Here is a 22,047-nt window from a genome sequence, read left to right on the forward strand (position 1 = left end):
GTCTGGGTAGAGACAGCAACTTCTGAGGCCAGCTTGGGTATCTTTACTGTGACCCTGGATCCAACACAGAGCAGCTTTATTTTTTAATCCTCTGCAGAAACTCATGCTTTCAATGTCATGAATGCTTTGGCTCGCATTACCCTGCACAAATGCAATTGGATCAAGGTTAGAAATGTTACACACACTTACAAAGGTAAAAGCTATCTTACCTCCAGAACACTTGACAACTAATCCCTTTACAGAATACACATACTTCAGTAAAAATATGAATCCCAGTTAAAAGTTTTCTTGGAGAGTTTTTTAGTTTTACAGTATTGTTGTTTCTTTCATCGACAAAGTACTCAAAGGTACTCAGAATGTGAAGAGTATAAAAATAATTTCTGTCAAAATTTGTTTTCTATGGTATGGTTATGTCAGTTTCTGTGAAATAAAATATTTTAAAAGTGTAAATTCAGTTTTATTAATATTAGTTTGCTATTGATTTTATATTTAAGTGATTTCAGCCCTGAAATGTAGACTTGCAACAGCTGAAAATCTCATATATTTATTATAGTAAAAGGTATATATAAAAGCATAATCTTTTAAAGTTTCTTAAAATAAGCAAAACAACTCTTGCATTAGATTTCCAAAATAATTGAGGAAAATTAACTCCTTCCTTGGTTTGACAAAAGCCTTTACAGTAACACTTTGTATCAGAAAACATAAAATTCTTCGTTTTCAGCATCCAAGTTCCATCTCTTCAAAAGTATTCAAGCAAAGCACTCTTGCTCAATGAGAAAAAAAGGGAAGTGTAATTCTAGTGACACAACACACCAAGTCATCCCAGTACCTCCAAAAATAAAGACAGTTTTCTGACAGTTTGCATTTCTGAAAAGAAACATGTATTTTCATATAGCAAATGGGATTAGCTGAATTACAGTTCTCTACAGAGCAATGCTCACTGAAATACTGCTACAGCATACATACCATTCTAAATAAAGTCCCTGTTTTTCAAATGCAATTTATTAAAAAAGCTGAATCTACCTGTAACTAAAAAAAATGTCAAATAAAGGATTAATGAAAATGCCTCTAATAAAGAGCCACACCATGGCCTATACCCACTATCTCCAAACTCATGAGGTTTACTATCCAGAATCTAAATTGTCTCCCTGAGTGTACAAAAAAGATGGCTTTATGGCATTTGACAGGATTCACCAACAAAATTCCCAGTCAGTTTAGCAGAGACAATTAGGTTAGACAAAACTTGTTCACTTGTGCAGTTTCTGTGGTTGCTGTGGCCAAGCATTCACCATCATCACTTTTTGCTTGTGGTCTGGCAAACTCCTCCCAGGAATAAACAAATTCTGAGGCTGGTTAAACTTCCAGCTGATGAAATTCAGCCCACCATAGCCTGTTGTACTGCCACCTCTTCCATCATACAGAACCATAAAGAATTAGGAAGTGAGATCAACCAAATTAATCTCATACTTATCAATGGTGTCCATGTAATGTAAACCTATTCCCAGCATTCCTCCTTTTCTCAACTGCTGACCAGAAATCTCTTACCTTGTTCAACAGTCACAGATGATCCCAGTGTCTGTGCTTCTCTTTGAACTTCAATTTCCAACTTCAGTTTGGTTGGGCAGAATTATTACTGTTAGTCTTGGTTTTATTCAACACATTTTCAATTCTGAGATTTTTCAAGTCTCATGCTGCAACTCCTGCTTTTCCACCTAGAAAACAGTTGTCTTCTTTTTGCTTGTTTCAGTTTCTTTTTTTGTGGGGTGGGGATGGGTGCCAGAAGCAGCATTCTGCTTCTCTGTCCTAACCAAGAGGAAAGTGTTACTACTGTGGCTCTCAAGTTTTTATTATTTTCTAAGGTGTAGTACTTCCAGAGCACCGAAAGCCCAGGTCAGGATCAAGTTCCAGGAGGTGAGTACCACAAAAGCCCAGATGAACTGCAATTATTCCATGCCTGCAGTTCAATTGCTAAAACCCAACAGTCCCCTCATAGTTAAAAAATGAACAAAAACCCCAAAATACTTACTTGCAGATTGGCTTCTCCAGGTCTTAATGAAAACTAAGTGTCTATTTTTATATTTTTCCTGGCAGATTTACTTCCTACAAGTTACTTCACTTCTACCTTATTTCTTGAGTTGTGCAGTACCTTAAACAGATCTCCATGACTGAGATGTCTTCATGGAAGCAATTTTCTGGTCCCACAGACAGAATGCAGCAGTTTCTTTTAAAGAAAATGAGTGCATTTCACTACAACTGATTGCCTTAAAACAAAAATCACACAGCTTTGGGTAAAGAGCCTTACAGAGACTGGTTTGCTTTGAAATACCTTGTCACTCCATAATTTCAGTTAAAATAATATATATATTTTTATATAAAAAATATATAGGGCTTTATATAGGAAATAGAAATACAAGAGATGTGCAAAAAGGTCTGAGTCAGTCTGGTTAAAAAGTTCACTTTGGGGAGTTCCAGCAAGTAAAAAGGAAGCATGAAGGTACCTGGAATGCAGCTTCTTCCACTAGAGACACTTCCTAGCATTTACCACATAGCTGGTAAATGCAAATGGCTGGAAATGGGGTGGGTTGTAGCTGATGGCCCCATAAATCACTGGGTGAGACATTTGGGTTTAAAACACACATGTCAGAACCCAGGACATTCCTCTGATTGCTCTGGAGGACTCAAGACCCTGGCAGAGGGCTCAGAGACCTTGGTATGGAGTCAAAGACATCTGTGCCTTTGATTTTAACCTATGGAAACAATTACCAGCTTTGTACAAAGAGTTACAAGGTTTGAACTGAATGATAGTGGATATATCACAGGGTGAAAATGTAGAATTTTGGGGATTTAAAACGGGGGTTCAAGAGGCAAAATGGAGGAATCTGGGCATGTCCTGTCCTCCTTCTTCTTCTTGTCCTCCACCTTCTGCTGTGATGGTGGCACTTCTGGATTGGTTTAGAGTAGAGACAGACTGTCTAACACAGGTGATAGGTATTGGAAAATTATTGTAAATAAAGTACATGTAGGTTTTAGTATAAAAAGAGAACACTGCCCTGAGGGCGGTCAGAGTGCCTCAACCTGACCTTCTGGACAAACCTCTGCAGGTCCAAAAGAGAATGTATTAGATAAGAGGAAATAAACAACCTTGAAAACCAGAGCTGAGGAATCCCAACGACTTCTTCAAGCGCAGGGCTGGGAAAAACAACTCTGTAATACCTCAGGAGCCATTTCAGCAACAAGGAACCCAAGACACACATACTGCATATGTACCTAAAAAGCAGTCAGGTGGTGTGTGATACTCTGAACTTGTGAGTTAATCATAGCAGCTGGGAAAAGAATGGTGACAACCACAGTCAGCAACTTCTGGAGATAATTTTAATATCAAATGCATTGGCATTCTCATAGCACATATGTAAGAAATCTAAAAAGGCAATCCTTTTGTGTTATAAAATGAATTTAGAAAATTGCATACATTATTTTGCTTTTACATATCTATAAGCCAGTCAATCTAAAAAGGAACCAATTGCTTGGTGATAAAATCTAACTTTACCATAAGGAAAACCCCAATTTGTTTTTCATAAGGGAGCACTGAAAACATGATTCAATTAAGAAAGGTGTAGAGAAAGGGAACACACTTCTGCATTGTATCTTTTGTTTTACAATAAATACATGGATTATTCTTGTAAGTAATGCTGGTGTTGTGATTTAGGTGTTGAAAGACAACTCTGGGATGGGAGGGAAAGATGTTGGGAGGCAGGCAAAGAAGGGGTAGTGCCAAACTACAGAATTAAACTAGAAACAAAGACAAAAAACATACAGTCATTGCACAAGGCTGCTCACAGCTATACAGAAGGTAACTGTGCTCAACAAATTGTTTTAAAATTCTCTCCCCCACAGAAAGAATGCTTCCTGCTTTGAGAAAAAATAAGGGGGAGTGGAGGGGTGTTGGATGACTGTACAGAACCTGAAATAATAACTGGATTTTCCAGAAGCCAGGTTTCAGAGTTGTCTTGAGGGAAGGGGCCCTGAGAATTCTGCAATGACAAAAATGCTTGCATTGGGTTGCCCTCAATATTTATTTTAACTTTCTGTTGTGTTTCCAGCTTTAAGAGCTCTGGTTTTGTAGACTATTTTGTGACACAAGTGGTTTTGTTGGTTATCTGACACACAGTCCTTCTGAAGGGTAAGATGTCACTTCAGTAAAGTTACAGTGGGGAACAGGAGAAAGCATCCTTTTACAACAGTCACCTTCTAACGCGCAGTGAGTACAGAGAAAGTGCACACAGCAAAATGTGATCACTGTTCAAGGAAAAGCTACATAAATACAAATTAACACAATGATGAACTTGTCTTAGTTTATCAAATCAAGTCTGAGTTCAAACACTTAATATTCAGTCATCATTACTCAATTCTCCTAAGCAAGATAAAAATCCTATTTGTCTTATATGTAAATCCCATATCTTAATGACCTTATTTTTCAGTAAAATGCCTCAGACTTTTGAGGTTGTTAGGCCACAGCCTGCTTGCCTTGCTAATGCAGGTGATGCCTTATGATTTGCAGGAATTATTCCCCAAAATCAGATGAACAGCATTAAAAATCTACTACCTACACATACTGTATTGGTATGTACTTTGAGAGCAAGTTTGCTTCTAAAATCTGATAAGAAAAAAAAAAAAACTTAAAAGAAAATACACTCCCAACTTTGAAGTATTTCAACAGTCACTCGCAAACAAATGTCTTCCCCTTGTGGAAACACACTTATGAAAATGCTAGGAAGGGGGAAAATATATTTTTTTTAAAAATCATCAAAATTCATGAGCCTCAAATCTTGGCAGAATTTTCTGACACACGCAGATTACTTCTGTATATAATCAGAAACAAAACAAAAAATACATCTCTAAAGAGAGTCAACATTAAATCCTTAAAGTAAAAAAATACATAGTATTCATTCTATCTGTATCAGCTGCAAATCAAGAGACATAATACAAGATCCAGATCCTGTCTTCAGGCCTGACTCCTACATGACCATCCCTGTTTATATAAAATTATAAAGAACAGGCTCCAAAAGACACAAGTATTTTTACATCCTTGAGGCATATCTGTAAGCAGCTTTCATATTCCAAGAACCAACTAGCAATTCATATGCACTAGCTTTAACTTACATATTTACATTCTTATCTACAACCTTCTCCTTTCCCCCTTCCAGCATCTTAAGACCACAAAACACCAGTGAAAAAAAAACCTTTAAATAAATACATGCTGAGCAAAAAGTACTCCTTGTGGCTTTTTTTTTTTTCCTTCTCTGCAAGACAGGAAAAGACCAAACTAAGCAGAGTTCCAGTTACTTTATACAGCAGTATCCTTTGCCAGGACTGCCTTATTAGATTTATTAGCTGCTGCTGCCACTCTGCTGTTGAAAGTGCAGTTGCAAGATCAGGTCCCGAATTTCTTCTCTCTTGTTTCTGATCAGCTGACGAGGGAACCAATTCTCCAGATGCAGTGGTTGTTCAAAATTAACTATGGGATTCTGGTAAGAGAAAAGGGAATATTTATAGAATTGATTTCCTAACACAAGCTTCAGAAAGGATTTCAAACCCTTCCACTCTGCTGAGATTGAGGAGGCACAAACAAATTTCCATACAAGACTGCCAGCCCTTAAAATCAGATTGCAGTTCATTCATCATAATCACACATATATGTACCCTTGCTAAAAGGTAAACACCAAACAGGTTTTCATCACTTCTCTTAAAGATACATCAGTATTAACTCATATTTAAGGCAGATTTCACGTATTTTGACAAATATATAGCAACTATAGCAAAGAATCAATCTCATGTGGTCCAGAATCCTGAGATTTTGCTGTCTCAAGCACGTGGTTTTTCTGTTGTAAGCAGGTCTTCTGACAGGACAACAAAAAGCAAGAATACTGATAACAGTTTTAGCAGGACATGAGAAGGGGAGAATTTGGAACAAAAGAGGATGGCAAAATGAAATAGATGAAAGGTGCTGGCAGATTTTGTAGTTAAGACTACAATATCACATCTGATTTGCCAAAATCAATTTCTTTTCTTTCCCTCTTCAGTCTTTTGCCATGCTTATATTTTACCTTCTCCTTCCTTTCAATAAAGTAATATATTATAAATTGAAACAGTAAACTTAAGAACACATCATGATTTGCAGTCTATGAGTCTTTAGGACAATTTACAAAAACCTTGTCTCAAAACTTGCTTCTTCAAGAAGAACAAGACCCCCTTGTTACAGAATGGGCAGTTCAAAAGCCTTGGTAAGTAAGTAATTCCATTTTCCCCCCTGCACAAGAGCTCAACCCATCTATTAGAGAACCACAGAATGGTTGGGGATTGAAGGAACTTCTGGAGTTTTGTATCCAACCAGACAACATTCCTGGCTTCCAGCAGAGCACCTCTCCTCATTGGGTCCCCTGTCACTCAGGTCAGGGACTCTCCAGGAAGCTGTCAGGTTAAAGTCACCCCAAAGGTCCAGGGTCTGTGAATATGAGGCTGCTTTTACCTATCCAAAGAGGCCTCATGCACTTGTACTTGATCAGGTGGCTGACAGCAGATGGCCACTGCTATGTCACCCATGGTGCTCTGCTCTCAGAACCTCTCAGATGGCTCCTCATCCAGCCCTAGGCATAGATCCATGCATTCCAGCTGACCCACATGAAGGACAACTCTGCCTCCTTGTGCTCTGTGCCTGTGCATTTCCAAGAGCCCATATCCATCCATAGCACTCCTGCTATGGATGTACATCCCACATGATGCATCCAACATCATCCCCATGACCTGGACAAGATCACAGCCTGAAACTGCACACAGAGCTCCAATCTGCCCACCCTCCCCCAGTGGGTGTACCTGTGTACAGGTGCTGTGGAATGGCAATCTGATCTGTTCTACAGCAGAAAAGCCAGTCCCCTGCCCAAGGCCTCACACAAGGCTCTGCATGCACAAGAATCTCAGAGAATGCAACCACACGCATCAAACAAGCAGAGCCATGAAAAGGACAGGGTAAAGGGCAGTGTGCTGATCAGGGGGAGGAAGACTCGGGGATACCCTAAAAGAAAGTGCCTGGATCCCAGGATCTGCAGATATTTAAATGTATTTGATGGAAAAGAAAAAGAGACTCCCTTAGCTCTACACATTCCTTTTTAACAATTTCCCCTCTCTCTACAGAAATTGCTGCCTGCAGATCCACTCAAAGACCAATGCACAAGCTGACAAAATTTTAGATACTGCAAGAAGAGATGCAAAGATACTTCTGTAACATCTGTAGGGCAGCAGTGCATACACCAATAAGCTCCAAGTACACACAAGTAGTCAATATGTGACATATTGACATCATACTGACATATGTGTCTATATAAAAGCAGCACTAAACTACAAGATCAGAAACATTTGAGGATAGACACACATGAGACACCAGACAAAAAGACCCTGCTATTACTTAAGAATGGGTTTCATCTCCTCTTTCTCAAATGGTTTTTACACTTTTGACACTTGACAGCTTTTTTGTGTCTGGCTATTTTGATCAGAAAATGGGTTTTTGTGGTTTAAGATAATTTGGGGGAAAGGGGAAGGTAGTTTGCATTTGTACCTGAAAGAAGCTTTCCACATACTGCAGCAAATAGACCCCACAATCACTGCTGTTATCTTGTTTAGGCACTCTGGGACATAGGTCAATCATTGTTGATTTACTGAATTCCCGATGGGTTTTTCGTTTCACTTCCCATTCCACTTCAAGGTACCTACAGAGGAAAGTAAACAGTGGAAATACTTGAGAAATAACTCCCAAGTTCAATACCTTTTGGGACATTACTCAACATTGTTCCAAATATCCAATATTCTATTGCATTCAGAGGCATTTCTACATAATAGGCAATATACAAAACATAATGAGCAATATACAAAACAAATACACATGATAGAATTTAAAATCAGCTATTTGTGCAGAGTTTCTATAAGCAATTAGGACACCTGGACATTTTTATACCTTAACTAAAGGAATAATTTTCTAATTAAAACCCCCTTAAACCTCACTTTACAAAAAACTTCAGTAATTGCACCAATATAACCCTTGCAAGCTAACAGTGCACAAGGTATTTAAAGACTTGATGAAAATCTTAGGAAAGCTTTTCTACAGTGATTAGGATTTGTTATCAGGCTTTTCTATTGTTCTCATGCTTCCACAGCAACTCACTGACTCCACATTCAGGGTTGGCTGCTGATTTTAGAGATGGGATGGAAAACTTAAGGGTCTGGTTTTCAAAGGCAATAGTTACCTACACTTTTCTCCTGGCTTTAGCTAGACTTCAGAAGTCTAGGGGCTTCTGAAAAGCAAAAATAAGGTCTGACTTAAAAGAATAAATATATGCATTAAGTCAGACCTTGTGTTTGATTTCTAAAAGCTCCAAGTCCTTGCAGTCATGAGAATAAAAATACATACAGAAGACTTAAGCAGTTTTTGAAGAAAATGGCAACTGTGACAAGGCACCAAATATGCAACAATTTAAAGATGAAGACATTTCAGTGAAGCACACTTTCAAGAAACTGCAAGAACCTATAACTGTAGACTTTCTAATTCATTGTTTGAGCCTGAAAACTGCCCAAAACACAATAAAAATCAATTCAGAGAAAAGAAAATGTCATAGAATCCCTGCATCAATTTCCTTAAACTTCTGCTTCCAGGGTGTAACTGGAAATTGAAGGAATAAGAGGCTGCTTCCCAATCTCCCCTTATCTCACTCCATAGGTCTCCACTTATTTTCTGACTTTTTCTGACATCTCTCTAAACTCCAAGAAACCACACTCTTGAATTTCAGCCTCGGGAGTAGCCCAAAGAATAGTGCACTAAAATAATACATCCCACAGAGATTTTATCAATAAATAAATAAATACAAGTTGCTATTTCATTCTTCCTCCCAAGACACATGGCAGGGATGTCTCTCTATTTAGGGAAAAGATGGTTTCACAAAAATTTCTAAATCTCATCTAAACTTTATATAGCATTTTGAAAAAATTACTTTTACAAGAAGGTGGTGCTATTTAGTTTACAGATTTTTGCACCTTTCACTGAAAGGAATAACACAGAGAACAGAAAGAACAATTGCATTTATCTTCAGGAATTTAACAATTTTTTAAGTTGATGATAGACATTAAAGTCATCAGGAGTGTGTAAAAGTACTGAAAGTTTTTATTACATTCTTCCAATACTTAACATACTTATCATGTACAAAATTGAATATATTTTTAAACTTTTCAAAACAAATACTATCTCACTATAACTCTACTGACACATCAAGCTTTTAGAGAGCTTCAGTCTAGTTTCTGCATTTTTGTACATAGAAATATATTTAACACTAATTCTGTAAGCATCATCAAAAAATTAACATCAGTGCCCTAGAAAATTGTTGTTCAGATTTCAAAGTATTCATTTTAAGTATTTTTCTACCCTTAAAAACACCTTCAGTTGCTAGACTAGATGGGATAAATCCTCCCCCCACAAAAAAACAACACCAGCAAAAACCTCTCTTTTTTTTTCTCCACTCTCCACTTCACAGTTTTTGCATCATATTAGGGTTGCAAAACATAGAAAAGCTTTTCAGGAAGCCTCTGTACTATACTTAGTGTTTCCATGACTCTTCATGGATTTTCATTTAGCATTAGAATTATACACCTTTCTAGACAAAAGTACTTTGTATATAGAAATATGACCAGCAGCATCTATTACTAGAAGATAGAAAGTGTAGTTACTTACTCTCTCAAAACCTGAACAGTTTTCTGCACAGAACACGCTTTCAGGGAATCCAAGATGAGTATACAAGGCCTGTACACAACAAAAACAAAAACAAGTCATTGCAGTCTTTCATCACCAACACCACTGAAGGAAGTATTTTGTTTGCATACAGCCTACCCAAAAATATCAATATTTTAACCAATGTGGTAAAAATTGAGAAGTACCTACAGCTGTGGTTTTATAACAATACCTGAATTACAACAGAATTCCATAATTTAATGTTATAATATCAGAAAGAAAATAGAAACATACCTTTTACAAATCTGCTTTTTGGAATTACTTAGGGAGATCTGAGACAAAAGAAAAAATAAAAATAAATCTTAAAAAAACCAACATCAGTTATAAACTATAAGATCTCCATAAATTTAAAGTTAGAGAAGGTGTCATTTCAGAAAAGGAGAAACTGATAAATCAACTTTAAAAACAGGTGAAATCAAAGCAGAGCAAATAGGTAAGCACAATGCTAATTCAAAATGCCTTGCACATGCTGCAGGCTATGCAAACATAAATAACTACTGCAAAAAAGATGATACAAAATCCCTTGGTCATGTCTCACAGCCTTCAGAAATTCAGTAATATGTTTTCTCTGTCAATACAAAAAGGCACTTACTTTAGAAATAGCTGAATGTAGAACTGAAGCAGAAGCAGCAATTTCATTGTGTCCTAGTACAAAAGAACAAATAAAAAAAATTAAGAAAGTAATGCCTAAGCAAAGTATTTTTATTTTCAAGTTCATGATTATTAGTATTCAAATACATTCAAATATGAAAGTAACTAACCAATTTATAAACCAATTTTTAACATTCCCTTCTAAAACCTGAAATAGCAGTTACCAAAGGTCTTCCCTCCTGATAAAATTCTTACTGAAACCAAAATTTCTAATCATCCCTTATTTCCTATGTCTCTTCCAGTATTTTTCAGAGTTGCAGAAAACTTGCAGTCCTTACTACACATGGGTACATAAAAACATACTACATTGATCTGGAAATGTTAGAAATCATCTTTGACATAATTTCCCACCTCCAGGGACTAAGGCACCTAGTACGGTTCATGGCTTGACATAACTTTCTCCTAGATTACATACCTTTAGAGAATAAACTTCTGTTACCATCCCCCTCTTCCTCATCCCTGCAGAGCATTGAGCCAGCTCTGGTGCTCTCACTCTCTGGCTCCAGGGGAGGTCGGTGGGATAATGAATTCTGCTGGGGACACTCCTCATACACAGCTTCTTCCAGCCAAGGAAAACAGATAACTGCCATGTACCAATGAGACCTGCCCAGCAGTGAGGAAAGCAAGGAAAAGATGTCAGAATTCTGAATATTTGGTTCTGAAAAGGTTATGAAAAGCTTTAATAATATTGAGAGCTCATGGACAACTGTTCTGTGACACATCTGTGACACAACCATCATTGCCATGTTCGTTTAATGGCATCTCATGAAAAGATCATCATACTAATCCTATCCCTCATTTTTTACTTTGCACTGTGGCATAACAGCAAAAATAAGTATCAATTCCTTTAAAAACCCCAAGAAACTCACCACAGCAATTTATCAATTTGAGCACCCATTCCCCACTTCAATTAAAATCCAAAATAAAAAAACACTAATAATCAGTGATGGTGATCCCAGTTTTGAATATAGCTGAAGATGTGGCACCCTTCCACAGCTGTTTTCCATTATACAGCTTTCAATGATGATTAAATTTTAGAGGAGTTTCCATGTACAAGTCAGTTATTTAACCAGGCCAAGGCACAGATTATGGAAGTTCTACTTGTATCTATTGACACTATGAGTTGCTGTGATTCCTTTATAGAAATATTACTGAAGTTCACAGGAATCATCGTAATGACACACAAATTATTTTGAAAAATACCTAACAGTAATTTTCAGTAAAACAAATACTAAAGGTACAAAATTGACAGCTGAATAAACATTTTATCTTTTGAACAGTTTTCAAAAATTACTCCTTCCACTTGTATTATTTCTTCAAAATATAATCTATCATGGGTAATGATCAGCCATAAAATTTTACCACCACAACTGAAATCTTTAAATAGCAGAAAATGTGTTGAAAACATAGACTTACTCCTCATTCACAGGCACAAAGATATAATCTTTATTGAAGATATTTATATGGCGAGTCCATGTTCTTACTCTTCTGTGTCTTCTCTGTGCTGCTCTGAAAAAACAAATGACAATTGTTGTTTGGTTTTGTTCCTTTCACTTAAAGCAAAGCATAGGGATTAGCACTCCTACATCTCCCCAGTCCCTCAATGGGTTTTCATTTACTCTAGAAATTTTCTAGACAGGTTAAAAATTAATCAGCACACCATTGAGCCCAAGTGACTAATAAGCCATTTTAAGCTCTTCTTGAAAAAAACCCCCACAATCATTCATAAATTCAAATTGATTTATTGCAATTATTATTTAATGCACTAAATGCAAAAACCACATTTAAAATTTCCATTAATTAAGCTTCACAATACCATTTTTGAAGGCCTATCTGAACAACATTTTTTGAAGGGAAAAAGCTAAATGCCTTGCTCAGGGTCATGCAGCACACCTGCAGCAAACATAGAGGTGAAACACCTGCCCTCCAATCCTGAGGTTTAAATGCTGCCACACTTCATTTCCAGTTCTACAGACAAAGCATGAGGACAAATATGAGGAGAACAAGAAAAACAGAGAAGACATTTAAGTTTGGATTTTCAGCCTAGTTTGCACAAGTTGAAATAGAAACTAACATTTCACAGAACTTTGCTCCAATATGAAAGTAAAATTCACTCAGCACACATCCCTATTATCATTGTGATTCCATCCTCATCTTTGATTAAGAAACACAACTTCAGAGTAGTAGGAACTGGAGAAAATGAGTAAGGAGTGGAAAATCAGGCTGGTGTAGGACTCTGCATGGGCCAGCATTAAGTGAAGACTTGCTGCAAACTTCCTCTGCTACATGACTCTAGAAGCACTGGGAATTTCAAAGGGAAGGCCTGTTTATAACCTGGGAGAGCACCTACAAGAGCAACTTTCTCAATCCAGTGCCTGATCTGTGTGAGCAAAGTGAAGCAAAGGGACTTTAAGTAGCTACATCAGTTGGGATTAATTTAATTTACAACAGTATGAGCCAGGATTTTGACTAGCCTTTTATCAAAAAAAAACCCCACTGAAACAAGCTAACATCCCAAACCATCTGCAGTCACCAGGTGAGCATTTAAGCCCAAACACAAAACTAGGACTTCCAAAGGTATCTCCTAATCCAGAAAAGCCACAGTCCTTGAAATATGATAAACTAAGAGTGCCATTCCTATTCCTCCAGTAGATTATGGACAGTCCAGCCTTGTAAAAGGAATCAGATCAAGGCACAACAGCATTCTTATGATGGATAATTTTGTCCTCACCTCAGAACATTCAAAGTCAGAAGACAAAATCATGGAAGATGTTCCTTCAAATACAGTTACATGAATTTTCAAGCTATCTTTGAGAATATTACAGAAGTCTCAATTTTCTTCCCATCAACACAGCTTTCACCCAGCAATAACAGTCCCCTAAACAAAATATAAAACCTCTCTGTGCAGCTGGCCTTGTTTGCCAGTAGAATGAAAAATCTGGGGACTTCATGGATAACAGAAGAAAAAAAATAATCACTTCAGAGGGAAACAAAAAAGCCTTCAATAAGATGAATGATGATGCTTATTGATCTCCCTAACAACCTGGATGGTTTTAATGAGGTGGGTGTCATTCTCTACTCCCAGGTAACAAGCAACAGGACAAGAGCCAACAGGCTCAAGTTGTGCCAGGGAAGGTTTAGATTGGCTGTTCGGAAAACTTCTTCACCAAAACATTTTCTAAGGACTGGAACAGGCTGGCCATGGAAGTCACCAGGCCAGGGGGTATTTAGAAGATGTGTAGATGAGGCATTTGGGGTCATGGTTTAGTGGTGGACTTGGTAGTGCTGGGTAACAATTGTTGGACTCGATGATCTCAGAGGTCTTTTCTAACCTCAGATTCTGTGGCTCTGTGAAAACAGAATGAATGTTGGTGGCTTTGCTCTCAAACATCAGTGTTGAGAAGAAACTGGAAGTTAGTTAAGAATGCTTCTACCCTTTAGTGAGCTAGCAGGAAACACAATGTGATAAAGTGTTCCTGACCTGCTAATGATATCTTTTTGGGAAACTCTCCAATCCAGTGAGCTCATGTGTTAAAAAACAAATGTGTAAGCTTGGTGTGCAATAAAATTTTCTTACTAAAACTTTGGTCAATAATTTTCTACCAATATGTAAGATTAAATACATAGTAAATATAAAAAATAATTAGTAGCATAATTTCTTTAAATTATGCATGTCTTGCAAATCTGTGCATTTATGATAAAAATATCAAGTAAATAATTGCCTGAAGTAAATATTCAGAAAAAGTTGGAGAAAGGTGATAACATTTTAATTCATATTCAGTATGAAACACATTGATTTTAAGGTAAAACACCAGTATGTTTAAATTGTGAGTTACAAAATTTAATCACTAATCTCTTGGAAAACATCAAAAACTATTTTATGTGCTGATTAGAAGATGATCTCCAAAACTTCAAAGTGGCACCAACAGATAGATTGCTTCTGGTCATAATGGCATCTAAAATGAACTTACGAAACTTTGACATCCCCCTCAGAGTTTTTTTCTGTCCTGGTCAGGCACTTGTAGAAGAAACTGCTAAAAATGTGCGTACTGTCAGCAACATGTTTTGGTGCCTTCTCCAATAACAGGTACCTACCAAAGAAGAAACCAAAATTATTAAATTATTTTTCTAGAAAGCACTGTTACTGCTAAAAAAAAGGGCAGTTATTCTAATGACTTATCATACTCAGGTTATGCTTAGAATCAGTTGCCTTCACAGCCAGTAATCACACCAAACTTTTCTATTTTAACTATTCACATCATCAGAGTATGTAACAGCCAAGCATCTACTAAGAATGCAGTTATTTATTGTCCCTGAATTTTTCTCCAGTATTCAAACTTCTGACTTTATTTTGGAAGTTAGGTAACAAGCCCTTACAATTGAAAGAGACTTGAAAACCTAACCAAGTATAAACCTACGGAATGCTATACTTGTGCATATTCTAAAAGCATGGAACAGGTCAGTTAAATTGTCCATTTCACTTTTGTAGGTTATGCATGTGAAAGCTAAGTAACTATTACTTCGCTGCTGATAATTTTATTATAAACATCAGCTTCAGTGTTTATTCTGTCACTCTAGAAGGCCAAAGCCCTCATAACTGCAGTTATCCTACACAAGATACCTCTAGCTTCACTTGATGAATTGGGCAACACAGTCATACATGACATTGCTTGCAAGGGAATAAAAACAGAATCTGGGAAGTCTTAACAAATTATAAAAGCAGAGGGATTTCTACAACAATTGCATTAAATCCTTTTATTTAAATCTTCCATTTCTGTTGAGAAGATACAACTATTCAGAAGACCATGATGCATTATTTATTTCTAGTTTAGAGCAAAATAGGAAGGGCTTTGCTGTAAAACCCCATTGAAACACTGTCACACACTTCCTTTTCCTATCCTCTAGACAAGTCTTCCTATTACTCACAATTCTTACACCCATCTGGATGCCAAGTAAAATGCAATTCCTGCTGACAAGCTTCAAAAGAACCAGAATTCTTCTTAGGTCTAAGTCAGCAAAGTGAAAATAAACCACAGCTTTAGGGACTGGTGGACACAAAGCCAGTTCTTGAAAAATTGCTTTTACAAGCAACTTTAGCAGGCTGGCTTGGAGTAGCTAAGCCAAGCACAACCCCCTCAAGCTGTGTTCCTTTCTGCAGATCAGCATCAGAATACCTGAATTTGCACAGCATAGCAGGGGATGCTCCATTTCACGCAAACTTAATGAATAAAATACTACTACAGACCCCCTACTTTTTTCAACTGCCTACACGGGACTTTCTCTTCTGTTAAGGGCACCAAGAAGCTTTTTTCCCCCTGTTATTCTGTCTGGATTTTATCACAGCCCTTGAGAGGGATAAAACCAATGAAATTAAAACAAATGAAACTGCTCAGAAAAAAAAAGCTTTTAAAAAACGTCCAACATCCAATTCATCACATTGTTACTTCTGAAATTGTTTTATTTAGTGACCAACATTTCCAGTAACATTCAAGTCCACATCAGACCACAGAGAGTGTGAAGGATACAAGAAGGGCTGAGATTACTTACTTAAGATAAAAATCAATGATGACATCATTGAGAAACTCTCCATATTCTAAGCACTCTAAGTCTTCTCTTGTGACTCCCAGTCCTCCTTTTGCAGGTGGGGGTGGATAAACAATTAAACTAGAAAATAAATAATATCATATAACAGTGACAAACTGTTTTACATGACATTGTTATGAATATGGCCACCTTATATGCAGAATATTTTCTAGAAAACCTGGGAAAAGCAGTAGTTCTCAAAACTTTACCATTTCCTCCTCCAATATTTAGGTGTTACAAAACAAGTATCACCCCAAAGCACCCTGAAACTTTGGTAAAAGCTTTTGAAAGCAGACTATTTTCTGCCTTCATCCTGTTTCTCTATTTTTGATCAAAGTATCTGAGAAATGGCTATACAAAATGTGAAGAAATAACAGAGGACAAATGGTTATAAAAAGATTGAGTGTGACAGAACAGTAAAGGAACGCTTTGTTCAGATTTTATAAAAAGCTGGCTTAAATTAGTACGTTTTGCTAAGAGAGACTTAAATGGATACTGACAGAACCCATGAGATCCCCACCCTCCCTGTTGATGCACTCATGATATGACCTTGAAGTCATAGAGCAGATTTGCTCAAATTTCATCCTATAACACATCCATATTGTCTTGTAACACTAATATTTGCTGATATTTTAGGTTTGAAGATGGACTTTCATACAACACTTTCAAATCAACTAGAGAATGGTAGCTGAGGGGTTTTATTCCAGTAATTAATTTATTCAATTTCTTATATTTTCCCTTTCTCATTTACATGAAATACACTTACTTCTTAACTGCTCCCATTTCTCTTACTTCTTTCCATTCTTCATTCAGTGCAGAGGACAAAGAGATACAATAGCAGCCACTATTCTGCTTATTTGCAAGAGCATAACTGGGCCTGATGACTTTTAGCTTTGATTCCTTCCAGAAAAACACAAACAATTGTAAAAAGCATTATACAGCCTGAGACATAAAACACAAGACACAAAACCTAAGCATAAAAACCACAGGAGTACCCTGCATCACTGAAGAGGATTCTTGCTGGAGATCCAAAGTATAAACTTTGGTATTTGGGTAAACATGCCATTGTTCAGACAACTAAAAAGTTATTAATATTTTTAAAAATAATAACAGATCTTAGTTCATAATAATCTCTCTAAAACTATTCAAGCATTATTTAGCTAAGTGAACCAGAAATGGTTTTGGAGAAGAAAAATAAAAGAATGAGACAAGTGTCAGACTGCCTTACCAGGAGCTGTATATGCTTGGAAGATTTGAAAATCTTGTCCTTGAACAATTTGCCTAAAAACAATACATATTTGAGCTGGCTGGCTTCCTTTTAAAGTTCCCAATTTCATGGACCTTGCAGACCTTAATCTGCTGTCTCTTGGCTCTTTACTGGTGCCAACAAAGATATGTAATTTCTGTGTGACAATGCCATGGGGCTGGGTTTAGATATTTACTCAAGAGATTAAACCAAGATAACCCATTAATTGTACAGACTCATCTCCCCAGCAGTCTGAGGAATAATTCAACATTCTCAAGCTGTGGAGACCCCACAAGTACATCTAAAGGTCTGGAGGGCCACCTACACAGCTCCTGTTCTGCTGCACTTCCAGCTCAACCAAAAAAAATGGTTCCATTACACATTATTTGATTAACTTCCTGCTTGCTGCCCTAGAGACACCACAAGGGCAGAACACCCCTGTGGTTCTAAATTTACACAATCATGAATAGATCTAAAGCACTGGTACTTGCCACTGACTGATGAGGTCTACAGACTATCCCTCTGTGGACACAATCTAGCTGACTGCAAATTTTGGAGTAATCCTGACTGGGATTTTTGATATGAATTATGGAAGAAGGCTGACCTAAAATTTACTCAAATGTGTGAATGCCAAGCAGTGGTGATGAATAAAGCAACAGCTATCCACTCACCTGAATTACAGGCTCATGAGCATCTGAGGTATTCTCTTTTGGCATGTATTGCTTTAGTAGATCCTTATTGCAACTCACAAAAGAACTTTCTTCAGGAGAAAGATCCTTAAACAAGAGTAATGCTTCTTTCAAAGACAAAAACTCAGCAAGATCTGGTGCTCTGTTCCTCTTGCTGACACCTGTAATCAGTTCAGTCAGCCTTTCTTCTTCCCATTCTGTGAATGGTTGAGACATTTCCAAAAATACAAATTCATTGGATTTGGCTGGAAAAGGGAGAAAATGGATAATATTAACTATTAGATTAAATGATAGAAACTTGTCTGAACACCCACAAAGGAACTAAGAGAGACAATGGCAAGAAGGGAAGCCCAAACAAGCCCTGCCAGGTTCATCACAGGAGCCATCAGCCCACAGAAGTCCCACTTTCACAACCCAGAGGAGCACAGCAAAATGACAGGCAGGAACCCAAATTACAGACTGAGCAAGAGACACACAATCAGGGCTGTCCCAGGAGAGTCTCAGCCCAAGGGTCCAGACCCAAAACCCATCACATTATGTCAATGCCAGAGCACTTTTTGGACTGAAAGGGGGCTACTGCTGAGGTGAACAGCACACATGATGGGATGCAGGAGAAGAGTATTTTGGGATTGCACAGGAATCCCAAAGGATTGTTTAGGGAAAGACCTAAAGGCAGCAAAGAGAGACATTCAGGTAATTCAGGGAAGAAGCAGTATGGCCAAAGAGAGGGTTAAGGGCATTAACACATTTAAATACTTGGCTGGTCAGTGCACTTGACTGGCCATACCATGAACATAGACCAGCACAGCCTATCCTGTCTTCTTCAAGTCCTTTCTAACTCTCCTGGCTGAGAAACCACTCTGACCCCTCTCAGGCTGTCAGACCCACCACAATACATTTTCCAAATATATTTGCAGCAGAGCAGAACCATAGTAACCATTTCCACAATCCACAAAACCACTACTGATTTTTTCAACAAGTCTCTGAAAACACCTCAAAGCATTCACATTACTATGCAAAATAAAAAGGTATAAAACAATCAAACAAATTTAATAAAAATTCCTGATGGTTTCTCCAACAAGAATGTAACCAATGCAAATAAACCTAATATTAAAAGATACCTTGCATCTTCATACTCACATTCCACTCATTTCACTGGGAACTGTGTCTACAGAAGGTACCAGTAGCTTCAATAAACTTGCATGAACTAAAGGGAGCTCTCTCCTAAAATTTTATTCAGTATTTTGCTCCAAACTACTTGAGTAAAGCTGCCATTGCTCATAATTTTTCATACAGGAGGTGATTATTAAATGTCACACCGACAATGCTGACATGATCTTTTATGTAAGCAAAATCATTGCACCTATGAAGAAAACCTTGTAGGATTGTGCCACTCTGAATGTGTGAGCCACATTTATACTCTATTTTTTTACAGAGCCTCATGCTGGAATACCAAATACAAGGAGTCCATAATACCCAAAGATTAAACAGCCCATTTTGCCTTTTGTGGAAATTTTCTTCAATAATAATCAATGGCTCACTGCAGTCTTGTCAAAGGTCAAGCCAATCTTTACTTGCCAAGCCTTTTGTATAGCACAGACAATATTCAAGAGTAAGGATATTTAACACATCCATATATTTTAAAGGGAGAGATGCTTTGTACTCAAGTCTAGTTTCAGAAGGCCTTCTGACAGAGACTACAATTAAATTGCTTTGATGTCTTTTTATTAAGCAACAGTAAGTTTGAATCATATAAGATTAGGTTTTTTTCTTCCAAATAAAAGTACAGGGAAGCATTTTAGAAGTGCAGAAGTAACCAACTTATCTACACTGGTACAGCCTCACCTTGAGTACATGTGTGCAATTTTGGGCATCACAATATAAAAATGACATTAAGCTACTAGAAAGCATCCAGAGGAAGGCCACAAAGATGGTAAAGGGTCTTGAGGGGAAGTTGTACAAGAAGCAGCTGAGATCACTTGGCTTGTTCAGAAAGGGAAATTAAGGAGAGACCTCATTGCAGTTACAACTTCCTCAAGGGGGGAAGAGGAGGGGCAGGCACTGAGCTCTTCTCTGCAGTGACCAGGGACAGGACCCACAGGAATGGCCTGAAGTTGTGTCAGGGGAGGGCTAGATTGGATATTAGCCAAAGGCTCTTCACCCAGAGGGTGGCTGGGCACTGGAACAGCCTCCCCTAGGAAGTGGTCTGAGCACCAGCCTGAGAGAGTTCAAGGAGCATTTTGACAACGCTGTCAGGCACATGGTGTGATTGTTGGGAATGGTGCTGTGCAGGGCCAGGAGCTGGACTCAATGATCCTTCCAACTCAGTGTATTTTCTGATTGTGTGATCTTTAAAACACTATAGGCTTTCATCTGCCTTCAAAAAACACAGCTGTTTTACTGATATGACCTTTTCATTGCACTTAAGGAAAGCAATTACTCACATGGCTGGCTGGTAACTAACTTTCCCATCTGGGTTTCAATCTTTTCTACATAATCCACAGACAACCAAAGAAAGATAATTGTTGAAGAACAGCCACCACCACTTTTCCACCAGCCAAATCTTCTCAGATCCAGTGTGTCCACTGTAAGCTGAATGTTCTTAAGAGACACTGTAGAAAACACAATTCAAAAAAAACCATGCTCTTAACAGCCATAGATAGAGTAATACATGTCACAGTAATCACATGCTGAGAGGTGTGACTGGAGTGTATTAACACAATATTTATAGATTTTATTCCTTGCATTACATAATATACTGAGGATTCAATATTTAAGTCAGCTACATCAAGCTGTGTAAAACAAAGCTATCAAACTGTAATACAAAAATCTAAACACCTGCATGCAGGATTCTTCCTGGAAAAAGTTGAGGTTTTTTGGTCAAAATAACCACAGTTAATACCTACAACTATGGAAAAAAAGAATATTGCAAATCATTAATTCCTATTTGCTTTAAGTCAAGTCCACTTAAAACTGCTTATAAACCTTTCCCTACAACACATCATCTTGGAAAATCAACAGAATGCAAATCTAGCATTATATTCCTCTTAGCTTTAGTCTAATCATAAATTTTTGTAAAGCTAAAGATCTAAAATGCTAATTTGAAAAGTTCAACGTTTCACCTCAAAAATATGCAAAGTCATATCTACTATAGTTCAACACCTAAAATATGCAGCAATATGGGAGGCCTGCCATTAAAAGTAGAAATTCACCTTAAAAGTACAAGAAGCTGCTAAGTTGTTAATGCTTACACTATAGACACCTAAACTTTTATTTACTGAAAAGCATAAAAAATTAAAAACTATCTAATATCTTTGTGAAAGATTATAAATTATTGATAACAGAAATATATACTTCATGTTTTAATGCAATACTATAAATATACAATTAAGAAAAGGCTAAAGAAAATTCTCTTACCCTGAAATGGGATCACAATATGTTTTGTTGTAAACTGAAATAAGATTTTTAAAAAATATAAATTAGTTTGCATTTTACAAATTGATTAAAACAATAAATGGATTTTTAAACATCTGCACATCTTTCCTTACAGTGAAATAAACTGAAAATAATATAATAGAATCGTTCAGTTTGTAAAACACCACTAAGCTGAAGTCAAATATGCTTTGTGAAGTTTGAGACTTCACATTGCCTATGTCACCTAAAAAACATTCTTAAAGGCATTGAAGAACATAAATGGCAGCAAGTAACTTTCAGAGATGCAAGGCACTGAGAAATAAGCACAAAGTGGCAGAATTGCCTATAGGCTCCTTAAAAAGAAAAGATCACTTGGGACAGAAGGAGGTAAAGCAATCTGTGAGAAGCTGTCGGATGCACGGCTTGCAGTAAGGGCATGAGAGAAGTGGTTCAACTTTATGCTGGTGTTTCCTTATGTTAATCTTTGAATTAAAGGCCTTGAAAGATTCTACTTTCAAAATGTTTTACTGAAGGCAAAAGATATGTACGTTCAAACATCTTTTTCAGTGGCAATATACAGAATGAACCTGTTCAAAGACCTGTTGAAACTCCTGGAGCTGGTGTGCCATTTAAAGAAC

General features: G+C 37.2%; 1 protein-coding gene across 12 annotated transcripts in view; it reads right to left on the reverse strand.

The window, feature by feature from the left end:
• Window positions 1-3,358: 3,358 nt before the first annotated feature.
• The window catches only part of SENP7 (SUMO specific peptidase 7), a 43,068-nt gene continuing 24,379 nt past the window's right edge, over window positions 3,359-22,047 (reverse strand). For all 12 annotated transcript variants that reach the window (XM_059493841.1, XM_059493836.1, XM_059493833.1 and 9 more), the window contains 13 exons: window positions 21,413-21,446; window positions 20,440-20,607; window positions 17,978-18,240; window positions 16,827-16,960; window positions 16,025-16,141; window positions 14,449-14,568; window positions 11,894-11,986; window positions 10,893-11,080; window positions 10,419-10,471; window positions 10,061-10,098; window positions 9,770-9,838; window positions 7,610-7,760; window positions 3,359-5,525 (listed from right to left, as the gene is read on the reverse strand). In XM_059493841.1, the coding sequence (XP_059349824.1) occupies window positions 5,388-5,525; window positions 7,610-7,760; window positions 9,770-9,838; window positions 10,061-10,098; window positions 10,419-10,471; window positions 10,893-11,080; window positions 11,894-11,986; window positions 14,449-14,568; window positions 16,025-16,141; window positions 16,827-16,960; window positions 17,978-18,240; window positions 20,440-20,607; window positions 21,413-21,446 (1,566 nt within the window). In that variant the 3' untranslated portion in view covers window positions 3,359-5,387. The remainder of the gene's footprint in view (window positions 5,526-7,609; window positions 7,761-9,769; window positions 9,839-10,060; window positions 10,099-10,418; window positions 10,472-10,892; window positions 11,081-11,893; window positions 11,987-14,448; window positions 14,569-16,024; window positions 16,142-16,826; window positions 16,961-17,977; window positions 18,241-20,439; window positions 20,608-21,412; window positions 21,447-22,047) is intronic.

Source organism: Ammospiza nelsoni, chromosome 2 (genome assembly GCF_027579445.1).
Source record: "Ammospiza nelsoni isolate bAmmNel1 chromosome 2, bAmmNel1.pri, whole genome shotgun sequence".
NCBI lineage: Eukaryota > Metazoa > Chordata > Aves > Passeriformes > Passerellidae > Ammospiza > Ammospiza nelsoni.